At 49.4% G+C, this 18,962-nt stretch overlaps 4 protein-coding genes across 8 annotated transcripts; 1 reads left to right on the top strand and 3 right to left on the bottom strand.

The window, feature by feature from the left end:
• Positions 1–182: 182 nt before the first annotated feature.
• Positions 183–4,514, bottom strand: LOC111598670 (adenylyl cyclase X E-like). Its single transcript, XM_023314027.2, has 12 exons — positions 4,233–4,514; positions 4,035–4,175; positions 3,822–3,975; positions 3,432–3,769; positions 3,240–3,367; positions 2,421–3,185; positions 2,159–2,371; positions 1,752–1,992; positions 1,620–1,694; positions 1,303–1,565; positions 825–1,237; positions 183–762 (listed from the first exon to the last, which is right to left on the bottom strand). The coding sequence occupies exons 1-12, from the start codon at positions 4,314–4,316 to the stop codon at positions 203–205; spliced, it is 3,375 nt and encodes a 1,124-aa protein (XP_023169795.2). The 5' UTR covers positions 4,317–4,514; the 3' UTR covers positions 183–202.
• Positions 4,515–4,583: 69 nt separating this feature from the next.
• LOC111598669 (adenylyl cyclase X E) lies at positions 4,584–9,937 on the bottom strand. Of its 5 annotated transcripts, none has more exons than XM_023314023.2 (15): positions 9,786–9,937; positions 8,942–9,237; positions 8,577–8,874; positions 8,305–8,518; positions 7,937–8,248; positions 7,589–7,870; positions 7,253–7,538; positions 7,001–7,176; positions 6,727–6,942; positions 6,418–6,664; positions 6,143–6,196; positions 5,809–6,077; positions 5,654–5,748; positions 5,442–5,593; positions 4,584–5,374 (listed from the first exon to the last, which is right to left on the bottom strand). In XM_023314023.2, the coding sequence occupies exons 2-15, from the start codon at positions 9,071–9,073 to the stop codon at positions 4,643–4,645; spliced, it is 3,465 nt and encodes a 1,154-aa protein (XP_023169791.1). In that variant the 5' UTR covers positions 9,074–9,237; positions 9,786–9,937; the 3' UTR covers positions 4,584–4,642. The 5 variants fall into 5 exon arrangements, with proteins under 5 accessions (XP_023169791.1, XP_023169790.1, XP_023169793.1 ...); XM_023314022.2 differs by having other exon boundaries at positions 8,942–9,175; XM_023314024.2 differs by lacking the exons at positions 4,584–5,374; positions 9,786–9,937 and having other exon boundaries at positions 5,475–5,593; positions 5,654–5,758; positions 8,942–9,549.
• Positions 9,938–10,429: 492 nt separating this feature from the next.
• LOC111598671 (regulation of nuclear pre-mRNA domain-containing protein 1B) lies at positions 10,430–12,308 on the top strand. The gene is made up of 4 exons (XM_023314028.2): positions 10,430–10,828; positions 10,891–11,591; positions 11,651–11,794; positions 12,004–12,308. Exons 1-4 carry the CDS (start codon positions 10,519–10,521, stop codon positions 12,154–12,156), a joined length of 1,308 nt encoding a protein of 435 aa, XP_023169796.2. The 5' UTR covers positions 10,430–10,518; the 3' UTR covers positions 12,157–12,308.
• Positions 12,309–12,461: 153 nt separating this feature from the next.
• Positions 12,462–18,071, bottom strand: LOC111598673 (intraflagellar transport protein 172 homolog). The gene is made up of 5 exons (XM_023314031.2): positions 17,990–18,071; positions 17,588–17,933; positions 17,245–17,531; positions 16,093–17,136; positions 12,462–15,994 (listed from the first exon to the last, which is right to left on the bottom strand). Exons 1-5 carry the CDS (start codon positions 18,026–18,028, stop codon positions 12,464–12,466), a joined length of 5,247 nt encoding a protein of 1,748 aa, XP_023169799.2. The 5' UTR covers positions 18,029–18,071; the 3' UTR covers positions 12,462–12,463.
• Positions 18,072–18,962: the final 891 nt, after the last annotated feature.

Raw genomic sequence — 18,962 nt, 5'->3', positions numbered from 1 at the left:
TTAATATATACCATATATATATTTTATGTATGACAGACAACTGAAATATGTTTTAAACCTTACCCAGAATAATCTGTATTATACGAATATATATACAAATATATCTATATGTAATATATCTATCTATATATAAACTTGTTTTGAATTTGAAAAGATCCCAAACATTCGATTTTATTCGAGTGCTAATGATCTATATTTCTAATTACTGTGTTTTATCTTTTCTCTCATAGTTAGCAATGTGGTTTTCAACATAGAATGATTCGAGTCTGGCCAATTGCTCATCTTTTAAAGACTGAAGCCTATAGTTGTCATCGACACCCTGAAAGTTGAGCATCTCATCCAGGTCGACGAGGTATGTGGACAATTTGCCCTCGAATTTGTCATTCTCGATACCGCGAAAATCGCATTTGATATCATATTGTCGCAATGCTTGGGCCGTGTTTTCAGTGACATGGATGTTGCCAGTCACACCCTTGTCTACCATAATCGAGGCCAGGTTGACAGTTCGACCCCAGAGATCGAAAAACAGGCGCGATTCGCCGACAACACCGGCGTAAACGGGTCCGTGCGAAATGCCAATTTTCAGCTGTCCGGGCATTGCGTTGGGAAATCTCATTGTCAGATTTATTTTGCTTATATCCTGCATTATGCGCAGCATATCGGCAGCATAGTGAATCAGATACAGGACGCAATAATCGTCGGGTTCGAGAAGCGGGTGAACGAAACGTGGCTCATAGTGCTGCAATTTCAGTGAGGAGTCACCTGCAGAGGGGCCAATGTATAGCAGCTCCTCCTGACAAAGGTATTTAGAAGTATCTACTCACTCGATATATTTGGTGTTATGGTCGAATGATCCTCCATTAATTTGCTTCCGCTATCTGTGCTTCTGCAGGATTGATGGTCACCTTTACCTAGACCACACGCAGCCACATAGGTCCAGTTAATGACCTTAATCTTTTCAACCTTATAGTTTTCAGTATAGTTCTCGGTTAGATCGTCGAAATAGCAAATATATTCATTAAGCACACGCAAACTGGTCGTATCCAAAGGGAAGTTGACAATGGAAGCGAATAGCACTGCGACATTGTCAATGTATTCATGATAGAGTTGTTCCTTCGAACCACGATTTAGAAACATTGATACCAGGTAAGAGGGCAATATGTTGGACATTATCAGGTTGGCGTTGCTGTTGCTGTTGTCCGTTAGGACTTGCTTCTTGCGATCGTTGAACACGAAGCTCGTTGGAAAACGGAGTTAGAAACTACTACTACTATATGTAAGGCAAGTTATGCCAGTACTCACTAATAGCTGACTCTATTCAGGTAGATTATGTGGTGATCCACGATCAGGTAGAAGATGCTGCCCGTCAGCAAATACCAAATGCTTGCAATTTCTGGCGGCAAGCCCATATTCCTTACCTTTGTTCTGGCCTTTCTGCTGTAAAACACGTACAGGGTCAGTATGTGCATGATGCAGACCAGAATGATCATGGCCGTCTTGATGAATAGCGGCACAGACATGTAAGTCAGCAGCATAAATATAAGAATGATATGCTCTGAAGCGTCCTGCAGACGGGAGTCTATTCATTACTCAGCCTCACATTTGGCATCCAAGCTTACCCAGGGCTCAGTCAATAGCGTATGTGGTACTTTAGCCATTTCTTTCTGCTCGATCTGCTCCATTCGAAGTATGACCTGAACACACACATATCAATCATATTTGTATATATCAAGCATCATTTCTAGACGTACCGATTCTAGATTGCCCATCACATAGACCAGCCAGAGGGACAATACGAAGACTAGAGCGCGTATCACTATTTTTTCTTCCAGTATTTTGGATACTCGACAAAGCCAACGGTGCAGAAAGAAATTGGAGCAACGACTTTGTGGAACCTTGCAAAACTCTATCGCCATTTTGTTATAGAAACCAAACAGACATATCACAATCAATATTATGTCCAATATAAACGTTTTGTATGCGATTTCAGTTCTTTGAATAGGATTTCATTACAGGTATTATAAAGGCTGTAATGTTAAGAGGTGATAACAGATGTGCGCAATTCCAGGGAAACATAATTCGTACAAGAACTGTTAGATCCATTTAATCTCAGTCACAAGATGTTTCCCCGAAACGCACATATCAAATGGATGCTTACATTGGTGGCATAAGGGTGATGACACAGAAGACTGTACCGACGAATACCATCATTAGGAGAGCATATTTAAAGACTACATCTGGCTGATTTAGAAAGCCGCTTTCAATGTCGCGTTGGCGAAAGATTCTCCAGAATGGCGTAATATGCGGCTTAATTACATAATCCTCATTGCCACGTTCGATGCGATCGGAGAAATCGAATATTCTTGCCAAGCTGTGTATGTTCAGATTAAGTATTATCCATGTGGATGGACTCGACTTACTGGATGCTGTCGACGGGCATGCATTCCATCTTCTCGAGCAGGCATTTAGCTGTTTTCTGGGGAAGGTCATCAAAGCAATTGAATTCTGCTATTGAACTTGCCGAAGGTCCCGATTGTCGTTTCAAACTCGTCTGCGAAGACGTAGCTGAATCATTTCCAATGTTTAGCAAATAGTTGCCGCCAATGCCTTTTAATACTCGGGGCTGTGGCCCAATCAAGTACGTGCTGATCTTGGCCTTCTGCAGGAGGGAATTTTTTTGGGCCGCTATCGGCCCATCCTCGTAGATGTACTCATTATGCAGCGAGTTCAGGGCTTTCTGCGACAGATGCACCATGTTCTGTCTGCCCAACGATTCCATGCATTGAACAATGGCCACGTCTTTTGACCAGATATCAAAGCAACACTTTTTGCGGCCCACAATGGCAGTGAAGGCTTCGCCATTGTGGACTGCTGTACGTAATCCGATATCGAGTTTCTTGGACTTACTTATCTCTTCTATTAGATTTATCATGTCGAACGCAAGATCGACACAGGCATTGGTATGCCTGACCGTATTTTGTGTGACCCCAGCGACACAGCTAAAGATGTTGCCCACGAATTTGATAGGCAGGACATTATGCGACGTTGCTGATCCATCCAAGCGCACACAAATCTCATTAAGAACTTCGAGGATCTCTAACACATCGAGCTGTGTTATTAGCTCATAGTTCATTATTCTGGCAACCAGTATAGAAACATCGGGATACAGTTCTATGAAGAGAAGGCTACAAATGGCATTAGGCACATGTGACATGATGCGATCTTCAGATTATACGAACGTTGAGACAAAATAACGCATGCCCACACGCTGCTCATCGATGCGTTTGTACATTTCCTCTTTGAGAGTATCGCTTGTATTTAACGGCAGTAGCTGTTGCATGATGTCCTTTTCCTTTAGCACGGTGGACTAGAGAGATGCAACGAGATGTGAGCACAAGTTCGTATTTGGTTTAGCCAACAATTGCAATTACCCTTAGCTTAAAGTTCTGGGACAGCAACTGGCGACGATTCAATATCATTGTCCTCAATTTGAATTCGATGAATAAGCGAAAGCCCTTCATGAACAGATTCAGCGAAACCAGATAGATGGCATAGTATCCATGGTTGGTCATGCTGATCTCTTCCGCAGTCATGAAGCTTGTGTAAACATAATATAACAGATGGATCACGGCCACACCAAAGCCGAGGAACACGGGTCTGCCATAGACGGAAATTGGTAGTAGAAAATATATTGATATAATAATGATGTGATCGTAGGAACTTCTTAGATGAGTGTCAGCAGCACCAGTTAGCAAAATGAAGAAGGTATCTAAGCAAACTGAATGAAACCACTGTAGAGCATTAGAATTTCTCGGCTGTACCTATAAATGTCACTAGAAGAACAGCTCCGTAGCTGGCCAAGATATTCCAAAAACGAAAGCGAGAATATTTATTTTTGTCCATCATGCATATCCAGAGTATGAATGGCAGCAGAACCATCACGAATATATATGGGCACGTTGTCAGTGCTGTATACTGCAAGGGCAGAGACTGCATTAACTCGGCAGGCAATGCGCGAAAGCTAACGAACTCACTTGATTGTAAGCCAACTGCAAAATGATGTGGATGCCAATCAACAGCTCTGCGATGAACAAAAAGAGCGACACATTGACCACGGCCAGGCGTTCGATATAGCGGCGGTAGCACGGCTCCAAGTGAAGATATTCAAATTGTGACTGTGGAATGGTGAATCAGGTGCTGTCATCTCGATTGGATTTAACGGTTGGACTCACGCGCAAATTAACCCATTCCCAGCCCTTCTGATGTGATGAAACTTCTGGTATCTCCGTCACAGACTCTCGCTGAGCTCTGCTCATGGCTAGTTTGCATTTATTATATATTTGAGACACTCAAGTATTCTAATTGACTGAGAACGCTGTAACTCCTATTGGAAGTGCTCGACTAGGGGATACCGCGCCGTGCTACTGCCTGGACTTGTAAAGTCTTTCACACTTCACACTTTCTATATGCCTGTTCTGTGTCCATAAGCTGACTATTTCTGAGGTGGAAATTCCCGAAATTCCTGTAATGAATTCTTGCTGATTGTATTGACTACTGCGATAGAGCGTAGCTAAAGTTTGAACTATATTTGCTGTACAGTGTTTTTTTTACAAATTTATTTACATAAATATTTGTTTATAATTTAACTATCCGCCTGCGTTGGCGGCTGGTGGGGCAGGAAGCCCTTGTATTCGTCATCGGTGCCCAGTATATAGGTGGGTATATTGCCACGGCCCTTGACAAACGTTTTGCCCCGATAGTTGCATTGAATATTGAAGTTGCGCAGCTTCAAGGCGGTATTCTCGGTCACCTGTATTTTGCCTGGCACACCTGTTGAATCCATGCGCGAGGCCATATTCACCGGATTGCCCCAGATGTCGTAGTGTGGCTTCGATATGCCCACAACACCGGCCATAGCTCGTCCGTGCGAGATGCCAATGCGCAGCATGCCATAGTCCGTGCTGCCCTCATACTCCGACTGCATGTTCTCGGCATTGAAACGCCGCATAGCGCGCATCAGATCCAAAGCGAAATTGGCCATCACCTTGACCACCTCATCGTTGCTGCGTTCACTATCATTTTCACTACTGCTTAGCCTCGGCGTTCCACTTATCACATTGCCCTCATACTGGCCACGCTCCATATCCAGGGCCAACGTATTGCCGTTGCCATAGGGCACACGCTGCAGTTGCTCCGAGCCCAAATTGCGATATTGACTTCGTCGGCCATTGGGCATTAGCGAGACATTCCGGAATTTCACCTGTGGCGCATTCACCTGCTCGGAACGAGTAACGTCCAGACCACAAGCGGCCATATAGGTCCAGTTGGCCACCTTGATCTTCTCCACGCGCAGACTAGTCGAATATTTGTTCAGCTGTAAGATGAGATATATTATACTAAAAGTCTGCTATATTAATATATATTTCTCTGTCTATTCTCACCACATCGTCAAAGTCACATATAATCTCGTTGAGCACACGCAAACCGATTTTATCGGTATCAAAGTTTTTGATCGAGGCAAACATCACAGCCACATTGTCGTACTCCTCATAGTAGAGCTCATTCTGCAGCTGCGTGGATAGATAGAAGTCGGCTGCGAAGCAATAGAAATCGATTAGTATTATATAAACAATGTCTCTGTCGCTTAACTTACCCACGTGTGAGGGTAATATGTTCACTAGCAGCACCTTGATCGTATCGTTTGTAATTAAGGCATCGTCCTGTTTCTGCATAAGTTGCCGCTTCCAGCTGCCAATTGCTGCTGCATTTAATAAGGCAGCTCAGATATTGAATAGTAAAACAACTTACTTGTAGTCCACTTTGGCTATAAATTCCGTCTGGCGTTCCATTAAATGAAAAATGCCCAACGTTATGATGATGAGCAGAAAATGCGAATATTTTGCATTGAGATTAACATTCGTCGAAGGGCTTCCGGCAAAGATATAGTCAAACTCATAGACTACCAGCACCGTATAGACAGCAGTGATGAGCACAGCTACAGACGTCTTAACAACGAATGGTATGCGTGTGAACAGAAAGGCGGTGCCAATCATTAAAGTTACGCAATTGGTTAGGATCTAAGATAATAATTTGTAAATTAAATCAGAATGTTTAACAGCTTGCTTTCATTCCTCTGACTTACCCAAGGATGAAAGCATTGTATGAGATCTGTATCTGTTTTTGGACCACAGTCGATCTGTAAAATATAGGAAAATGTCTTCAATTAAGTATGGCTGATTAATGCTATACAAAGCCCGCGCATTTTTAAATATCTTCTAGTGTTGTAAATTAGCTTTTTAGTGCTCTAAGCCTACAATTTATCGAGCAGGGCTGCCAACTTATTGTTGCAGCGTTGCCACCTAATTACTTAAATTTAAATTATTTAAAATAAAGTCAAAGTTTTTTCACTTAACCCACCACTTGCATGGCAGTCACAGCAATACAGGAGACAATAACGAGCACGTAGACAGTGAGGCGTATAGCGATGCTGCTCTGCATGCCATCGGACATTTTATAGAGAAAGCGACTGAGCTTATATTGCGGCAAGGACTGTTCAGTATCGGAGGAACACATAATCCAAAGTTTCTTATACCACGAGATGATTAGCAATGTGGTAAGCACGCATACAGTGATCCCGTCATAGATCCAGTAGTGATATTGGGGACTGCAAATAGAGCGGCATATTGAGTATTAAAACTTTCGTCCATCTCCCATGCCGTGACTCACTCCTTGCTTAGCAGCTGTATGGCCAGCAGGCACATGTAGACAAACCAGGCCAGAACTATGCTGTACTTGAGCATGACATCCGGCTCTCGTATGTACTGGATCTCCCAGTTGCGTACGCGAAAGAGTAAGCAGAAGGAGCTAATGTTGCGTCTAAAGGTCTCCTCCTCGATTTCGTCTTGGGTAAGGTTTGTGGATCGTCTGCAAATCTTTGTGATTCTAGTGGAAGGAATTGGTTTAATTCTAGTATACTTTAGGTGCGTTAGAGAGAGTTTACTGTATACGACCGATGGGCATTTTGTCCAGCTCCCGGCACATCTCCAGCTTGGCCTGGTTCCGCACCTGATTGTATTGCTGCAGCGTCGAGTTGTACATGAAGTTGGATTTGCTGGCCTCGCTTAGCTTCTTGGCCTGGCGCTCACGTTGCACGCGACGCGGATCATGCATTGGGGCCTACAACTTTCGACATTGATTAATTGTGCAATTCGCCTGGTCGGGAGCTTCCATGAGTCCATGGAGCAATACTCACGCGCAACGATTTGATGAGAAAGGTGCGTATATCGTGCTTCTGCAGCACTGGATCCTCGCGTGCCTTCTCCGTGCCATCCTCGTAGAAGTATTCGCCGTCCAGCAGCCGCAACGTTTGCTGACTCACATGCACACGTCCCGTGGCGCCAGTGGCCTCCAAGCGATTGGCTATGTCCACATCCTTGGACCAAATGTCGAATTGCCATTTGGCAGCGCCAATGACGCCGGACAGCACGTCGCCGGAGTGAACGCCGATGCGCATATCAATATTCAGATGTCGCTTCTCCCTGGCAAACGTAGAGATTAGTAAGCGAGCCAGGAGCAGGAGCTATCTCACCTAACATCGCGTATGTCCTTGATCATGCGCAAGCCCAAATCCACGCAGCACTTTGCATGATCCTCATTGGGACTGGCCAAGCCCGCGACACAATAGTAGCAGTCGCCCAGGAACTTGATGCGCAGCACGTTGTACTCCTCGCTGGCAATGTCGAAACGCACGAACAGATCGTGCAGCGCCTCCACCAGCTTCTTCACATCCAGCGTTGTGGTCAGATGGGTATAGTTCACCACATCCGCATAGAGAATGGTGACATCTTTGTGTGGTTCGATGAAGAGAGTGCTGCGGATGAGGTGTAGAGCTAGCATTGGAGCAGGACAACTCATAACTCGGACCTGCATAACTCACCCATGATCTGGTTGACGCCAACGCCTCAAGGCTTGACTGTTCTTATTGCAGCCAGGATCGAAGCCGGGTCGACGATGATGTTGCTGCTTGGAGCGTTCAATGCGGTTGCGGACATCCTCCTGCAGGCGATCGGCAATCTGAGCTGGCAAAATGCTCAGCAGCAAACTGCGCTCCTGGTCTCTCGCATAGCGCAGCAACAGATTCTCCTCCACGTACTGACGCCGGTCCAGAAAGGTGGTGCGCAGCGCAATATCCCGCATCAGTCGAAAGAATATGCCCAGAAAATTGACGCAGCTCAAGTAGATGGCCTCACTGTAAAAGGAGCTACAGTGAAGGCAGCTTTCGCTGAGCGCAACGCTGAGACTTACTTGAGTATGCTGTGCATCTGGTTGGCCTCCTTGGAGGAAATGACAAAGCTGTAATTGATTATGTAGCAAATGGTGACGGCGGTGCCCAATATGAAAGGCTGCAGCACGTGCGGAATGGGCATGAACATATAGATGGCATACAAGGTATATGCATCATAGATGGGATTAAGTATGTCGTTGTTGGAGGTGGCATGATAAACATTCAAGCCAATATCTGAAGAGTGGAGAGAATATGAAGTAGCAATTGGTCTAGGAGACAAGGATTTAACTACCCATGAGCACCAGGAGGGAAACAGCCAGCCAGGTGGAGGCATAGATCAACCAGCCGTGTTTGCTGATCAGTTCGTTGCGAAAGTTGACCGAGAGTATTAGCCAAATGAGCACGCCCGTGACCACATAGGCAATCATGTCAACGTAGGCATAGGTCAGATCCGCTGAGGTGAACACCAGCAAGGCATGCGTGAAGGTCACGAGCAGCTCGATAAAGATGAAAATGGACAGATAGCCAATACGCAGACGGCGCATATATATATCATATGACTCCTCTAGCTCCAGATTGCGACATTTTCGCTATATATATAATATAATCCAAGAGATTAGCCGGCGGTAGATATAGTAGGGAATTCCTCCTGCTTACCACTAGATAAGACCACTCCCAGTTCTTTTCATTAATCGTCGTCTGGACATGCTCGTGATTGGAACGAAATGAATTCGTACGATTACTCGCATTATATTGGGAATTCATACTGTTTGCACTTGTTGCTCTCATTCAGGTCGTCAGCATGTTTATTGGCAGCATTTACAGAAGTGGCTTGAATGTCGTTCCCAAGACTTTTCGACTAAAAGATTAGGCTCCTTGGAGAACTACGCACTGGGGCCATAAAAACACATTGAGTTAGTCAGTCAGGCAGCCAGAGCCAGAGCTTATCAGAGCTAAGAGAGTGAGGGCGAGCGCGAAGAGCGTACGAGTATTTGTTTTTGTGATTATTTCGGATATCTTAGAGTATCGGATTCAAGTAGGTGCTTTATTCTACTCATACTAAAGCAATAAGAGAACGAAAGCCAATCGAAGTGTATCGCAATTTGCGAGCGCTGCGTGACAATGCGCCAGCAGCTAATTTAGCAATTTGTCTAATGTGTTGTTGATAGCGCCTAATGGTTTGTAAATCACAAACACTCGCCTATCAAGACATACACACTCTGTGAAATTTGAAATAAAACGTATTATCTCTGGCATGCACACTGTTCACACTGGACAGAGCCATGCAGTTTCTTCCTTTTTTGTTGTTTTTTTTTTTTTTATTTGTAGTTTGTTTTGTTCTCGTATTGTAATTTATTGGCTAATGGCAAAGCACTTGAAATAATTCACACTTCACTTTGGTTGGCAATAAATACGATAATAATTAATAAAAAAATTAACACCACTTAAGCTCGTCGCGCTGCTACAACCCAATACAAAATGGACAGGTATCACAAATTACTCTTTGGCAAAGCTGATAAGCGTCGTCGTCGCTGTCGATTGCCAGAGACGGTTGCTGTTACGGCTATTGTACTGCTCACTGAGCTACGGCACACGCGTTACGGCTGGGCTCTATTTGTATATGACACCTGCGCGCCGTCCAATACGCTTCAACTTCGGCGATCAACTGGTGGCAAGTGTTTAGACGCATTGCTATCACACCCGTTGTCGGGTTTGAAGGGCTTATCGGTGTGAAGTGAGCGCTAAATGTTTGACGCATGTTCATATTATAGTTGCTAATTAATTTCGTTGATTGATTTCCTCTATGATTAATTAAACGAAAACTTTAAAAAATAGTTTCGTTATCAGTTATCTTCGATTTAGCCATGGTTATATTTTGAATCTAAAAATAGGCGCCAATTCTTAATTTTATCAATCGATCAGGCAGCCCTGTACTCTGCATTAAGTTGGCAGCTGTGCATTCTGTTAACTTACATACTGGTTGCCTAACATTTTGCTTATCGATTATTCCAGGACTTAACAGTAACCTATGCGTTTATGTTCTGGCACTGCTGTTGATTTTTTTATCAACGCGTATTTACTGATTTTACAATTGTATTCTGTAGAATAAAGTTTTCTATGAAATAAGATCTTAAATTATTATTTTTATAGAATTTTTCACGAACTTGGTATGCAGGAAAACAAACAACAGCATAGCCGTAGTTAAGGGCGCGCTTAGTTAACAGCCATAGCTAATGTTAAGCTATTGCAGCTGTTATCACCACACGAGAAGAGGAAGATTTAATTATTTTTGTTTTTCGGCCCGTGTGTTTTTCTGTCCCTTTTTTTCGTGTTGCATATTAAATAAAAAACGGCATATAAATAGAATTGGCCCAAGTTACAGAGTTGCTGCAATGTCAGCCTTTACAGAATCCGCTCTTATCAAGAAACTATCGGAACTGAACCCCAGCCAGCAGAGCATACAAACATTGTCCCTATGGCTCATCCACCATCGGAAACACCACACGGTCATAGTGCAAACCTGGCAGCGCGAATTACAGAATGGTACGTAACCAGCGGCAAGAAACGGGAGTGGATTTAGTACAGAAGATAATCTCTGTTTGCAGTGCCGGAACCGAAGAAATTAACCTTCATGTATTTGGCCAACGATGTCATACAGAATAGCAAAAAGAAGGGTCCGGAGTTTGGCAAAGAGTTCAGTAATGTGCTGCCCAAGGTGTTTGGCCATATTGGCGAAACGTGCAGCTCGGACAAACTGATGGGCAGTCTGGGACGCATCTTGAACATATGGCAAGAGCGCGGCGTCTATGATCCCAAGGCGATTGCTGATTATCGCTCGCGCATGAACCGTGAGGCAGCAGCAACAGCAGCTGCTGCGTCCAATGGCAGCAAAAGTAGCAGTGAATCAGTCTCCGGTCACAAGCACAACCACACCAGCAGCAGCAACAGCAACAGCAGCAGCAGCAACAACAACAATAACAAAGCGGAAAAGTCGGAGAAACGCGAGAAGCGCAAACACGAGGATCGACACATGAAGTCGAAGCGACCACGTGCCTCGCATCATCAAAGCGTCAGTGTGGAGCCGCCTGCTGTTGAGCCGGAAAATGGGCACACGCCTCCATACTTGCCATTGGGCGAACCGCCCGAGCCCGAGGAGCTGATCAAAGCGCTGACCAGTATTGAGAACTCCGCGTCAAGCGACGCGCTGGTGCGCGAACGCATCGCCAAGCTGCCGCCGGAAATATCCGAAATAAGCTGCATTACCAAACTAGAGGATAAGGACAAGGCCAAGGTCTTGGCCAAGCAGGTGAGTCCCCGAGAGGCAATCTACGTGCGTGTACTGAGCATTTCCATTTTGATTTCCAGGTCAATGAGGCCGTTGACTTGCTGAACGACTACAATGCGCGTCTCGCAGCTGAAATGGAGGAGCGCACCAAGTTGGCCGCGATGCTGCGTGACTTTCAGGCGGAACAAAAGGAGCTGCTGGCCCAGGCGGAGCAGCGCTTGGATGTACGTTGTCTGCCAATTGTTTATATATGAAAATTAATCGACTTTTGCTCTGCATTAAATGTTTCAATTGGTCTACATCCAATATGCATATATACACAATATATATATGTGCATATAGTATATATGTATTTGCATTTTCCCACTCACTTACCAACTCGAAAAGCCAACTGTCTGCCTGCCTAATGTGTTCTGTATACGTATATTTGCAGGAGCACAAGAAGAAGCTGGCGAAGATGTTGGGCCTGCAAAAAGAGATACACGATCATTTATCCAATTTGCCCGATCTGACGCAGCTGCCAGATGTGACAGGCGGCTTGGCTCCCCTACCATCAGCCGGCGATCTCTTTAATACCCTACACTGAGCAGCAGCAGCAGCAGCAGCAGCAGCAGCAGCGGCGGCACCAACATGATTCGCTGAGTCGAAGCCTAGATTTTTACCTAATAATATATATATTAAATATAATGACATCGTTTAGCGTGTGTATTTGGTCGCAATACCTTGAGCCACTTTCAACAAAATAATAATTGATTGTAATTAACATTTATTGACAGTTAAATAGAGAGTACATAATTATTTATTATGCGAGGGTCGCCTGATAAGTTAATGACATTTGCCAGACTGCCCCTACCGTCTAGGAATATATATATTGATTTGTATTGTGCCTGGTTTTAGTGCATGACGTAGCTGGCCACGCCCTGCCACTTCTCGACGAAGCCAATGATGTCCGTGACGCTGCTGGCCGGTGCCATTTTGACAGCCACCGCAAACTTGCTCCAGACATCGCGATTCACTTGGTTGTTGGAGGCTGAGAAGGTCACTGGCTGACGGCCACGCACCGGGTAGCCGCTGAGCAGGCAAGGCAGATCGTTTGGGCCCAAGCTGGACTCGTAGAGACCGCGATCATCGTTGGGTAGTAGTTGATCCACCTGCTGATCCATGCTGACGGCCAGCACCCATTCACGCACCTCCTCGTGCAGGCTGGGCTCGTTTTTGAGATGGATGTCCTCTGGCAGCGGCACGGAGCTGGGAAAATCGGTGTCGGCCAAGTCCGAGTGATCCACCAGATTGCCCGAGCCCTCCTCAATGGCTTCGCAGACGTCCAAGTAGTGATTGAGCATGACAAAGGCCTCTGCCTCGCGTCCCGCTTGGCGCAGCTCCATGCCCGCCTCGTAGAAGCCTTTGTCCACGGGCAGCACGTCCGTGTGTCGCAGCAGCGCCAAGGATAAGCGCACGGCCACCGGCTGCAGGGATTGCACCTGCTTGCAGGCGGCGCGCGTTGCGTAGTAGTGGGCGATGAGCAGGAACTGCTCGGCGTTAGCCGTAAATTTGGCCTGGGCGTGCTCCGAGCCACGCAGCCCCTGCAGCAGGGTATGCAGAAAGTTGCGCAGTCGCTGCCACAGGGCGCCACCCTCCGACTGCTGCTCGCGCAGCGCCAGGCAATCCTGGGCGATGCGCGCGTAAATGTTGAAGTGCTCCTCGATGGGTGGCGCTCCATAGCTGAGATAGAGACCCAGAGCGGAGACGCTGTCGCCCTCGCGTATGAGCTGCGCCGCATAGGCCGCCACGTACTTCTGCAGCACTGAGGGACTCAGCTGCTTGGCCTTCTCCAGGCAGCGTTGCCACTGACCCTGCTCGGCCAGCAGATCCAAGGCGCTAATTATATCAATGTCCGCCAGCTGCTCCACATTGCCCTCGTGCTTGAGCCGTGACTTTTGCTGTTGCTCCACGTAGGCCAGCAGCTCGGCATCGATCTCCTTGGCTAGGCGACGCGCCTTGGACCACTGCTCGGCGCGTATGAACACATCCACCGCCTGCTTGGGCATATCGGCAGCCAGGTACAGCTGGGCTGCAGGCCCGATCTGCTTGATGGCCAGCAGACGTGGTCCCAGCGCCTGGGCGAGGTCCTGCGCATCCTGGCCCTCCAGAAACTGGTTGACTATCTCCGCGGCCCGCAGCAGAGCTCGCTCCAAGGTGGCCGCATCCTCCGCATTGCTGGCGTCTATCTGCATCAGGCACTCGGCGGCCTTGCGGAATTGCTCCCGCTTGGCAAACTCTGCAGCGCGCTGGAGATAGGCGCGGGCATCGGCGCCCGCGTCCTCGCCATGCGCCTGACCCCGCTGCAGCTGCGCCTGCAGACGTCGCAGATCATTCAAGGCTGCCGGGTAGTGCTCCTCGGCAATGCGCAGGGCGTCGTCGAAGAGCGACTCCTGTTTGTAGTGCTCAATGATGAGATCGGGCCGCTGTGCTCGCAGCAGTAGCATCTCGTAGTCCTGATAGTTGCGCGTCTCGAGCGCCGCGGAGGCTTGACCGATGAGCACTTCGTTCACAGCATCTGGCAGATGCTGCTCGGCCACGCTGAGAGCCGCCTTCCAATCCCCAGCATGCTGGTACATCAGTATGGCCTCCTTCGGCTTGTGCGCCTTCAGAAACTCGGCTTCAGCCTCCTCGAACTTGCCCTCATCCTCCAGGGACATGGCGATCTTCAAGTGCACCTCGTCCGTGGGCTTGCCGGCGAAGCGGCACAGCTCCATGGCGAAATCGAACTGGCCGGAATCGCAGGCAAAGCCCACGGCCGTCTCCAGCAGGCCCAGCTTGCTGAGCAGACGCACGGCGCTCTCCAGCGGCATCGACTTGGCCCACATGTAGGCCACCTGGTGGCTGGCGCCCTCGGTGCCCTTCTGCTTGGCCACGCGATAGCCATCCTCCCAGCGGGACGAGGAGCAGTACATGTGCACGGCCGACTTCCAGTCGCCGGACGCAATGAAGTGCAGCTCCGCGTTCTTGAACTTGCCACGGGACTCCAGCTGCCGCGCCAGGTGCAGATGCGTGCTGTCCAGGAGATCCTTGTGGTAGCGCTCGACCAGCCTGATCATGGAGTCGTACAGCTCCCGGCGCTTGTACATGGCAATGGCCAGATCTGGCTCGTTGACAGCGATGAGCACCTTCTCGGCGTCCCGGTACTTTGCCTGCTCCTCCAGGCTGCTGGCCAGCTGGATGAACAGTTCGCGCAGCTGCTCCGTCTTCAGATACTTCTCGCCCAGCACATAGGCGCGCTCCCATTTGCCATGTCGATTGAGCAGCTCGATGGCATCCTTGTAGAGATTGGCGCGCACCAGCAAGTCCTCGGCGCCATCCAGGTCACCCGCAAAGGCCAAGTGCTTCGATAGGTCCAAGGCGTACCGCTGTATGAGCTCCGGCTCGTCCAGCACTTTGGCAATTTGCACCGCCTTGCGCCACTGCTTGGCGCCCACAGCTGCCTCTAGAGCCTTTTGGGTGGCGCCCGCTTCGATGTAGTGATTGATGGAGGCGTCCAGCTGCTTGCGACTCACGAGCCAGTCGCCCCACTGCTCCTCCAGCGACGTCACCTCTTGGGGGGACACAACACGCGCCAGCTCCAGGGCCCGCGCGTAGGCCCCGCCCTTGCGGTACAGGGCCAAGGCCGCCTCTGGCCGGGATAGACGATTGGCAATGTCTCCGGCCAGCTCGTAGAGCTCGCAGTGCACCAGGCCCTCGGTTACTTGCAGCATCAGCTGCTCATCCTGCAGCAGTTGTGGCGTCTTCAAGGCCAGGCGGGCAGCCCGCGCCGGCTTGTTGGCCTTCAGAAATAGTGCCATGGCCTGCTGCAGCTCGCCCTCATCCTCGAGCACCTGAGCCGCCTTCTCCTGCTGCTCGGTCTCGAGCAGGAAATCCATGTGCTGCTGTCGCAGCTCGGGCAGGCGTGCATAGCCCCGGCGCTCCGCCAGGGCAACGGCCTCGTCCCACATGCGCAGCTGTTGGTACATGGCCAAGGCGGCTTCGATGTCGCCCTGCTCCAGATAGATGCGCTCGGCTGCACGCACATCGGAGCCAAGCAAGGCCAGCTTGGCCCTCACCTCCGGGCAGAGTATGCCCGGCTCGCCAGTGCCCTGCTCATAGTCGTCCGCCTCCTGTATCATCTCGGCCAGATAGTAGGCCTTGGACACGTTGCCCAGAGCCGCATAGCAGCGCTGAGCCACACGCAAGTTGCCCTCCTCGAGCGATATGATGGCCAGATTATGCCACATCGCCTTGGCGGCTGGCTTATCGCCCAGGGACTCCAGAAAGTGAACGGCTCGTCCGAAGTCGTTGTCATTGACGGCTGTGCCGAACTCCACGAGACCCTCGTCCAGCTGGTAGCTGTGCTCGCTGGGTCCGTCTTGAGAGCGTACCACAGTGCGACCCTAAAAGAGGAGACGGGGAGGATTGAGTGAGTTGAGGAGAGATAACTGGATGGCTAAGGGAGGATCCTGCAATCCTCTCCAGAGGCAAGCGCACTTACATTCTCCCGCAGCACCTCGATAACCTCGCCTCGTATGCTCTGCATGGTCACGTGCTCGGGCAGATCGATGTTGTACCAGATGGCTAGATTGCTGTTGCTCTGGGCCACCACGACATCGCTCTGCGGCACCCACTGCACAAAGGAGATGTTGCTCAGGAGCGTCTGCTTTTTGCCGTTATAGTTGTCGACGAGTATCAGGCGCAGCTTCTTGTCCCGGAAGAGCAGCTTGTGCGCCGTCTCGCTCAGCTCCAGCCAGTCGATCTTGGCCTCGTGGTTGATTTGCCCGCTGATCTGCTGGCTGACCAGGTCCACCACGCATATGGTCTTGGCATCCAGCAGAAAGGCAAGCTTCTTGTTCTCGCGCCCATTGCCGCGTTCATTCAGACGCACCGAGATCACGTGGGGATTGACAAACTCGGTGCGCACCGAGCCCAGGATGCGGTTGTCTCCGTACTCGACGAGGCTCAGCTCGCCCACATTGAAGATCAGGCAGACATTCAGATTCTCGAAGTAGAAGCGCTCGTGCCGGCCCGACGCCGTCCACGGCACCTCGCTGGCCAGATTGCGCGTGAGATCGCACAGGATGAGCGACTCCTCGGTGCGACCCACCAGGAAATTGTCCTTGCCCATGATGCGCACGTCATCGATCTCCAAGCCGAGCTGCGACTCAATGGTCAGCTGCTGCGTGGGCTCCGCCAGCGAGCGCACCAGCAGCTGACTGGGCGCCACGAAGATCAGCTCGAACTTGTCCTGCCAAATGGTGCGCTTCAACACGGACTCGTACAGCAGCACAGCTCCGCTGACCGAGCCCAGGGCCAGCCGAGCGCCATCCCTGCGCCAGATCAGGGCGCTCAGCGTGTACAGGCAGCTTATCTCCTTGCTGGCACTTTCGCTCCAGGCGCTCTGGCGCGGACTCCAGGCGAAGATGCGTATGCGATCGTAGCTGCCAAAGGCCACTGCCTGGCCGTTGGGACTGCACGCGGCTACAGTGAACTCTCGCTCGCCCTCGGTGCGGGAGAAATCGAAGCAGCGCTGCTGACGGCCCTGGAAGAGAGCGGCGCGGGAAGAGAGAGAGGGAGAGAGACAGTAGAGAATCAAGTGAAAGTGAGAGATAGCAAGAGACAGTGCCCTTAGCTAGTCCAATCCCCTTACCATGCCATCATAAAAGACAATGCGCTGATCACAGCCAGCGGCACAGAAGCCGCCCTGCGGCCAAGCGAGTGCAAATGGTGGCACTGGATGCTGCACCACTCGACCCAGTGGTTCGCTGACCTCCTCGGTCAGATAGTAGCGTATGATGGTGCCATCGTTGTGGCCGCTGAGGAAGCCATTGCCCTTGGTGTTCGCTGCCAGCGAGATGCAGATGCTGTCGCCGCCGTAGAGGCTCTGCGACTTGTTGCTCTTGCAGTGCAGGGCGCGCACTTTGCCATCCTCCAGGCCTGCAGCACACAGAGATTACACAACACAATCAACTCGATCGGTGGCATCCACTTACCCGCAACAATGGCGCCGGTGGCCAGCCAAATGAGCGCAGTGACTGCGCCCGCCTGGGGGAACTTATTGCAGATGACCTTCTTGTCGTTCCAGGACTCGCCCAGCTTATAGACATAGACAATGCTGTCGCTCTGGCCCACAGCCAGCTTGGTAGAGTCCGGACTGAAGGCCAGGCCGCGTATGACGTAGGAGTTCTTGCCGTTGGCGGCATTCGCTGGCTTCGTGCTAAACTTGTCCCGCCGCTCGCCGGCGTCGTCGTAGAGCAGAATGTGCCGATCGGCGGTGGCTATGGCCAACTTCTGCTGATTGGGCGACCAGGCGAGTCCTGCCACGCGCTGGATTTGCTCCTGGAAGTGGACGGCGTGAGTATTGCTTAGCTAAAGGTAGTCCCGCCCAGTCTCACCTGCCCCTCAAGCAGAGTTCGCAAATATTTTAGCTGCATTGCTCAGAGAATTCCACTTAAATCGCTTTGGCTTTGGATTCGGCTGCTCAAACTGCGGTGTCTAGATTTTTCAGCCAGTTCAGAAAGTTCGTTTGTTGTGGCCAACAGTTGTCAAGGCAACGTAGTCTACCTTGTTGCTGTATCCGTTTTGCACCTGCCATTCTAAATAAATGGCTTTTGTTTTGAAATGCAGCAGGTGCCGGGCATGGCACAGGATGTGGGACAGCGTCCAAAGCTGTATCAGGGGTTGCTGTTGTCAAACATGATAATGTCAGCGTTGACGCTGACGTCGCTGCCAAAGCTGTTGCTTGCTTTGCAGCCACGACAGCAGCTCAGCCTGTTGGCCTAGTCCTGGCAGCAGCAGCAACAGCTCAAAGGGGCGCATGTGTGCGAGAGAGCGCAGAGAGTGGTCCAATTCATACAGGTGTGTTGAGTCAAATGCCTGTGATTGCGAGTGGGAGCACCACGGAGATAGAGAAAGTCAGAACAAGCGAGTGACAGAGAGGGCTTATAAGGGAGGATTCGTTATAAAATAGGTATAAAAACAGCTCTAGCGGCAAATGTGCGTGGGTTTGTGTACAGGCTAAGATGTATAAGAGTAGCAAATAACACTGCTTGATTTAGTATAATTATGAGTATAAGACTTTATGGCAATGCTTTATAGGCAGTTTCAGTGAAATTTCTTTTAAAACTTTTATTATTATTTGCTACAGCTATAGAATTTGTTACGTTAAATTAACAAAATTCCTCATTTGTAGCTCAGCAAGGTGTCCGCCTAAAATCACAAATGTGCGTGAGTTTGTGTACAGGCTAAGTTGTATAAGAGTGGCATATAAAACTGCTTGGTGTGTATAATACAAGTATAAGACTGTAAAGTGTCTGTCATACAGGGAATTTCCGCTCTTCCATTAGTTAATGCTTTAACTTCTTTTTG

Source organism: Drosophila hydei, unplaced genomic scaffold (genome assembly GCF_003285905.1).
Source record: "Drosophila hydei strain 15085-1641.00,03,60 unplaced genomic scaffold, DhydRS2 tig00000001-arrow-pilon, whole genome shotgun sequence".
In the NCBI taxonomy this organism is placed as follows: domain Eukaryota; kingdom Metazoa; phylum Arthropoda; class Insecta; order Diptera; family Drosophilidae; genus Drosophila; species Drosophila hydei.
The sequence above is the reverse complement of the archived record's forward strand: the minus strand, read 5'-3'. Positions and strand labels throughout refer to the sequence as shown.

What these genes read in the sequence shown, in the direction of transcription:
- LOC111598670 (XM_023314027.2), bottom strand. Translation starts at nt 4,316, where the DNA reads ATGAGCAGAGCTCAGCGAGAGTCTGTGACGGAGATACCAGAAGTTTCA. An exon ending in GGGAATGGGTTAATTTGCGC is followed by an intron (nt 4,176 to 4,232) that starts GTGAGTCCAACC and finishes ACCATTCCACAG; the next exon opens with TCACAATTTGAATATCTTCA. An exon ending in CATAACACCAAATATATCGA is followed by an intron (nt 763 to 824) that starts GTGAGTAGATAC and finishes GCCCCTCTGCAG; the next exon opens with GTGACTCCTCACTGAAATTG.
- LOC111598669 (XM_023314023.2), bottom strand. Translation starts at nt 9,073, where the DNA reads ATGAGAGCAACAAGTGCAAACAGTATGAATTCCCAATATAATGCGAGT. An exon ending in CATATTACCCTCACACGTGG is followed by an intron (nt 5,594 to 5,653) that starts GTAAGTTAAGCG and finishes ATTGCTTCGCAG; the next exon opens with CCGACTTCTATCTATCCACG. An exon ending in TATGTGACTTTGACGATGTG is followed by an intron (nt 5,375 to 5,441) that starts GTGAGAATAGAC and finishes CTCATCTTACAG; the next exon opens with CTGAACAAATATTCGACTAG.
- LOC111598671 (XM_023314028.2), top strand. Translation starts at nt 10,519, where the DNA reads ATGTTAAGCTATTGCAGCTGTTATCACCACACGAGAAGAGGAAGATTT. An exon ending in CCAAGGTCTTGGCCAAGCAG is followed by an intron (nt 11,592 to 11,650) that starts GTGAGTCCCCGA and finishes TTTGATTTCCAG; the next exon opens with GTCAATGAGGCCGTTGACTT. An exon ending in AGGCGGAGCAGCGCTTGGAT is followed by an intron (nt 11,795 to 12,003) that starts GTACGTTGTCTG and finishes GTATATTTGCAG; the next exon opens with GAGCACAAGAAGAAGCTGGC.
- LOC111598673 (XM_023314031.2), bottom strand. Translation starts at nt 18,028, where the DNA reads ATGCAGCTAAAATATTTGCGAACTCTGCTTGAGGGGCAG. An exon ending in CACCGGCGCCATTGTTGCGG is followed by an intron (nt 17,532 to 17,587) that starts GTAAGTGGATGC and finishes TGTGTGCTGCAG; the next exon opens with GCCTGGAGGATGGCAAAGTG. An exon ending in TCGAGGTGCTGCGGGAGAAT is followed by an intron (nt 15,995 to 16,092) that starts GTAAGTGCGCTT and finishes CTCCTCTTTTAG; the next exon opens with GGTCGCACTGTGGTACGCTC.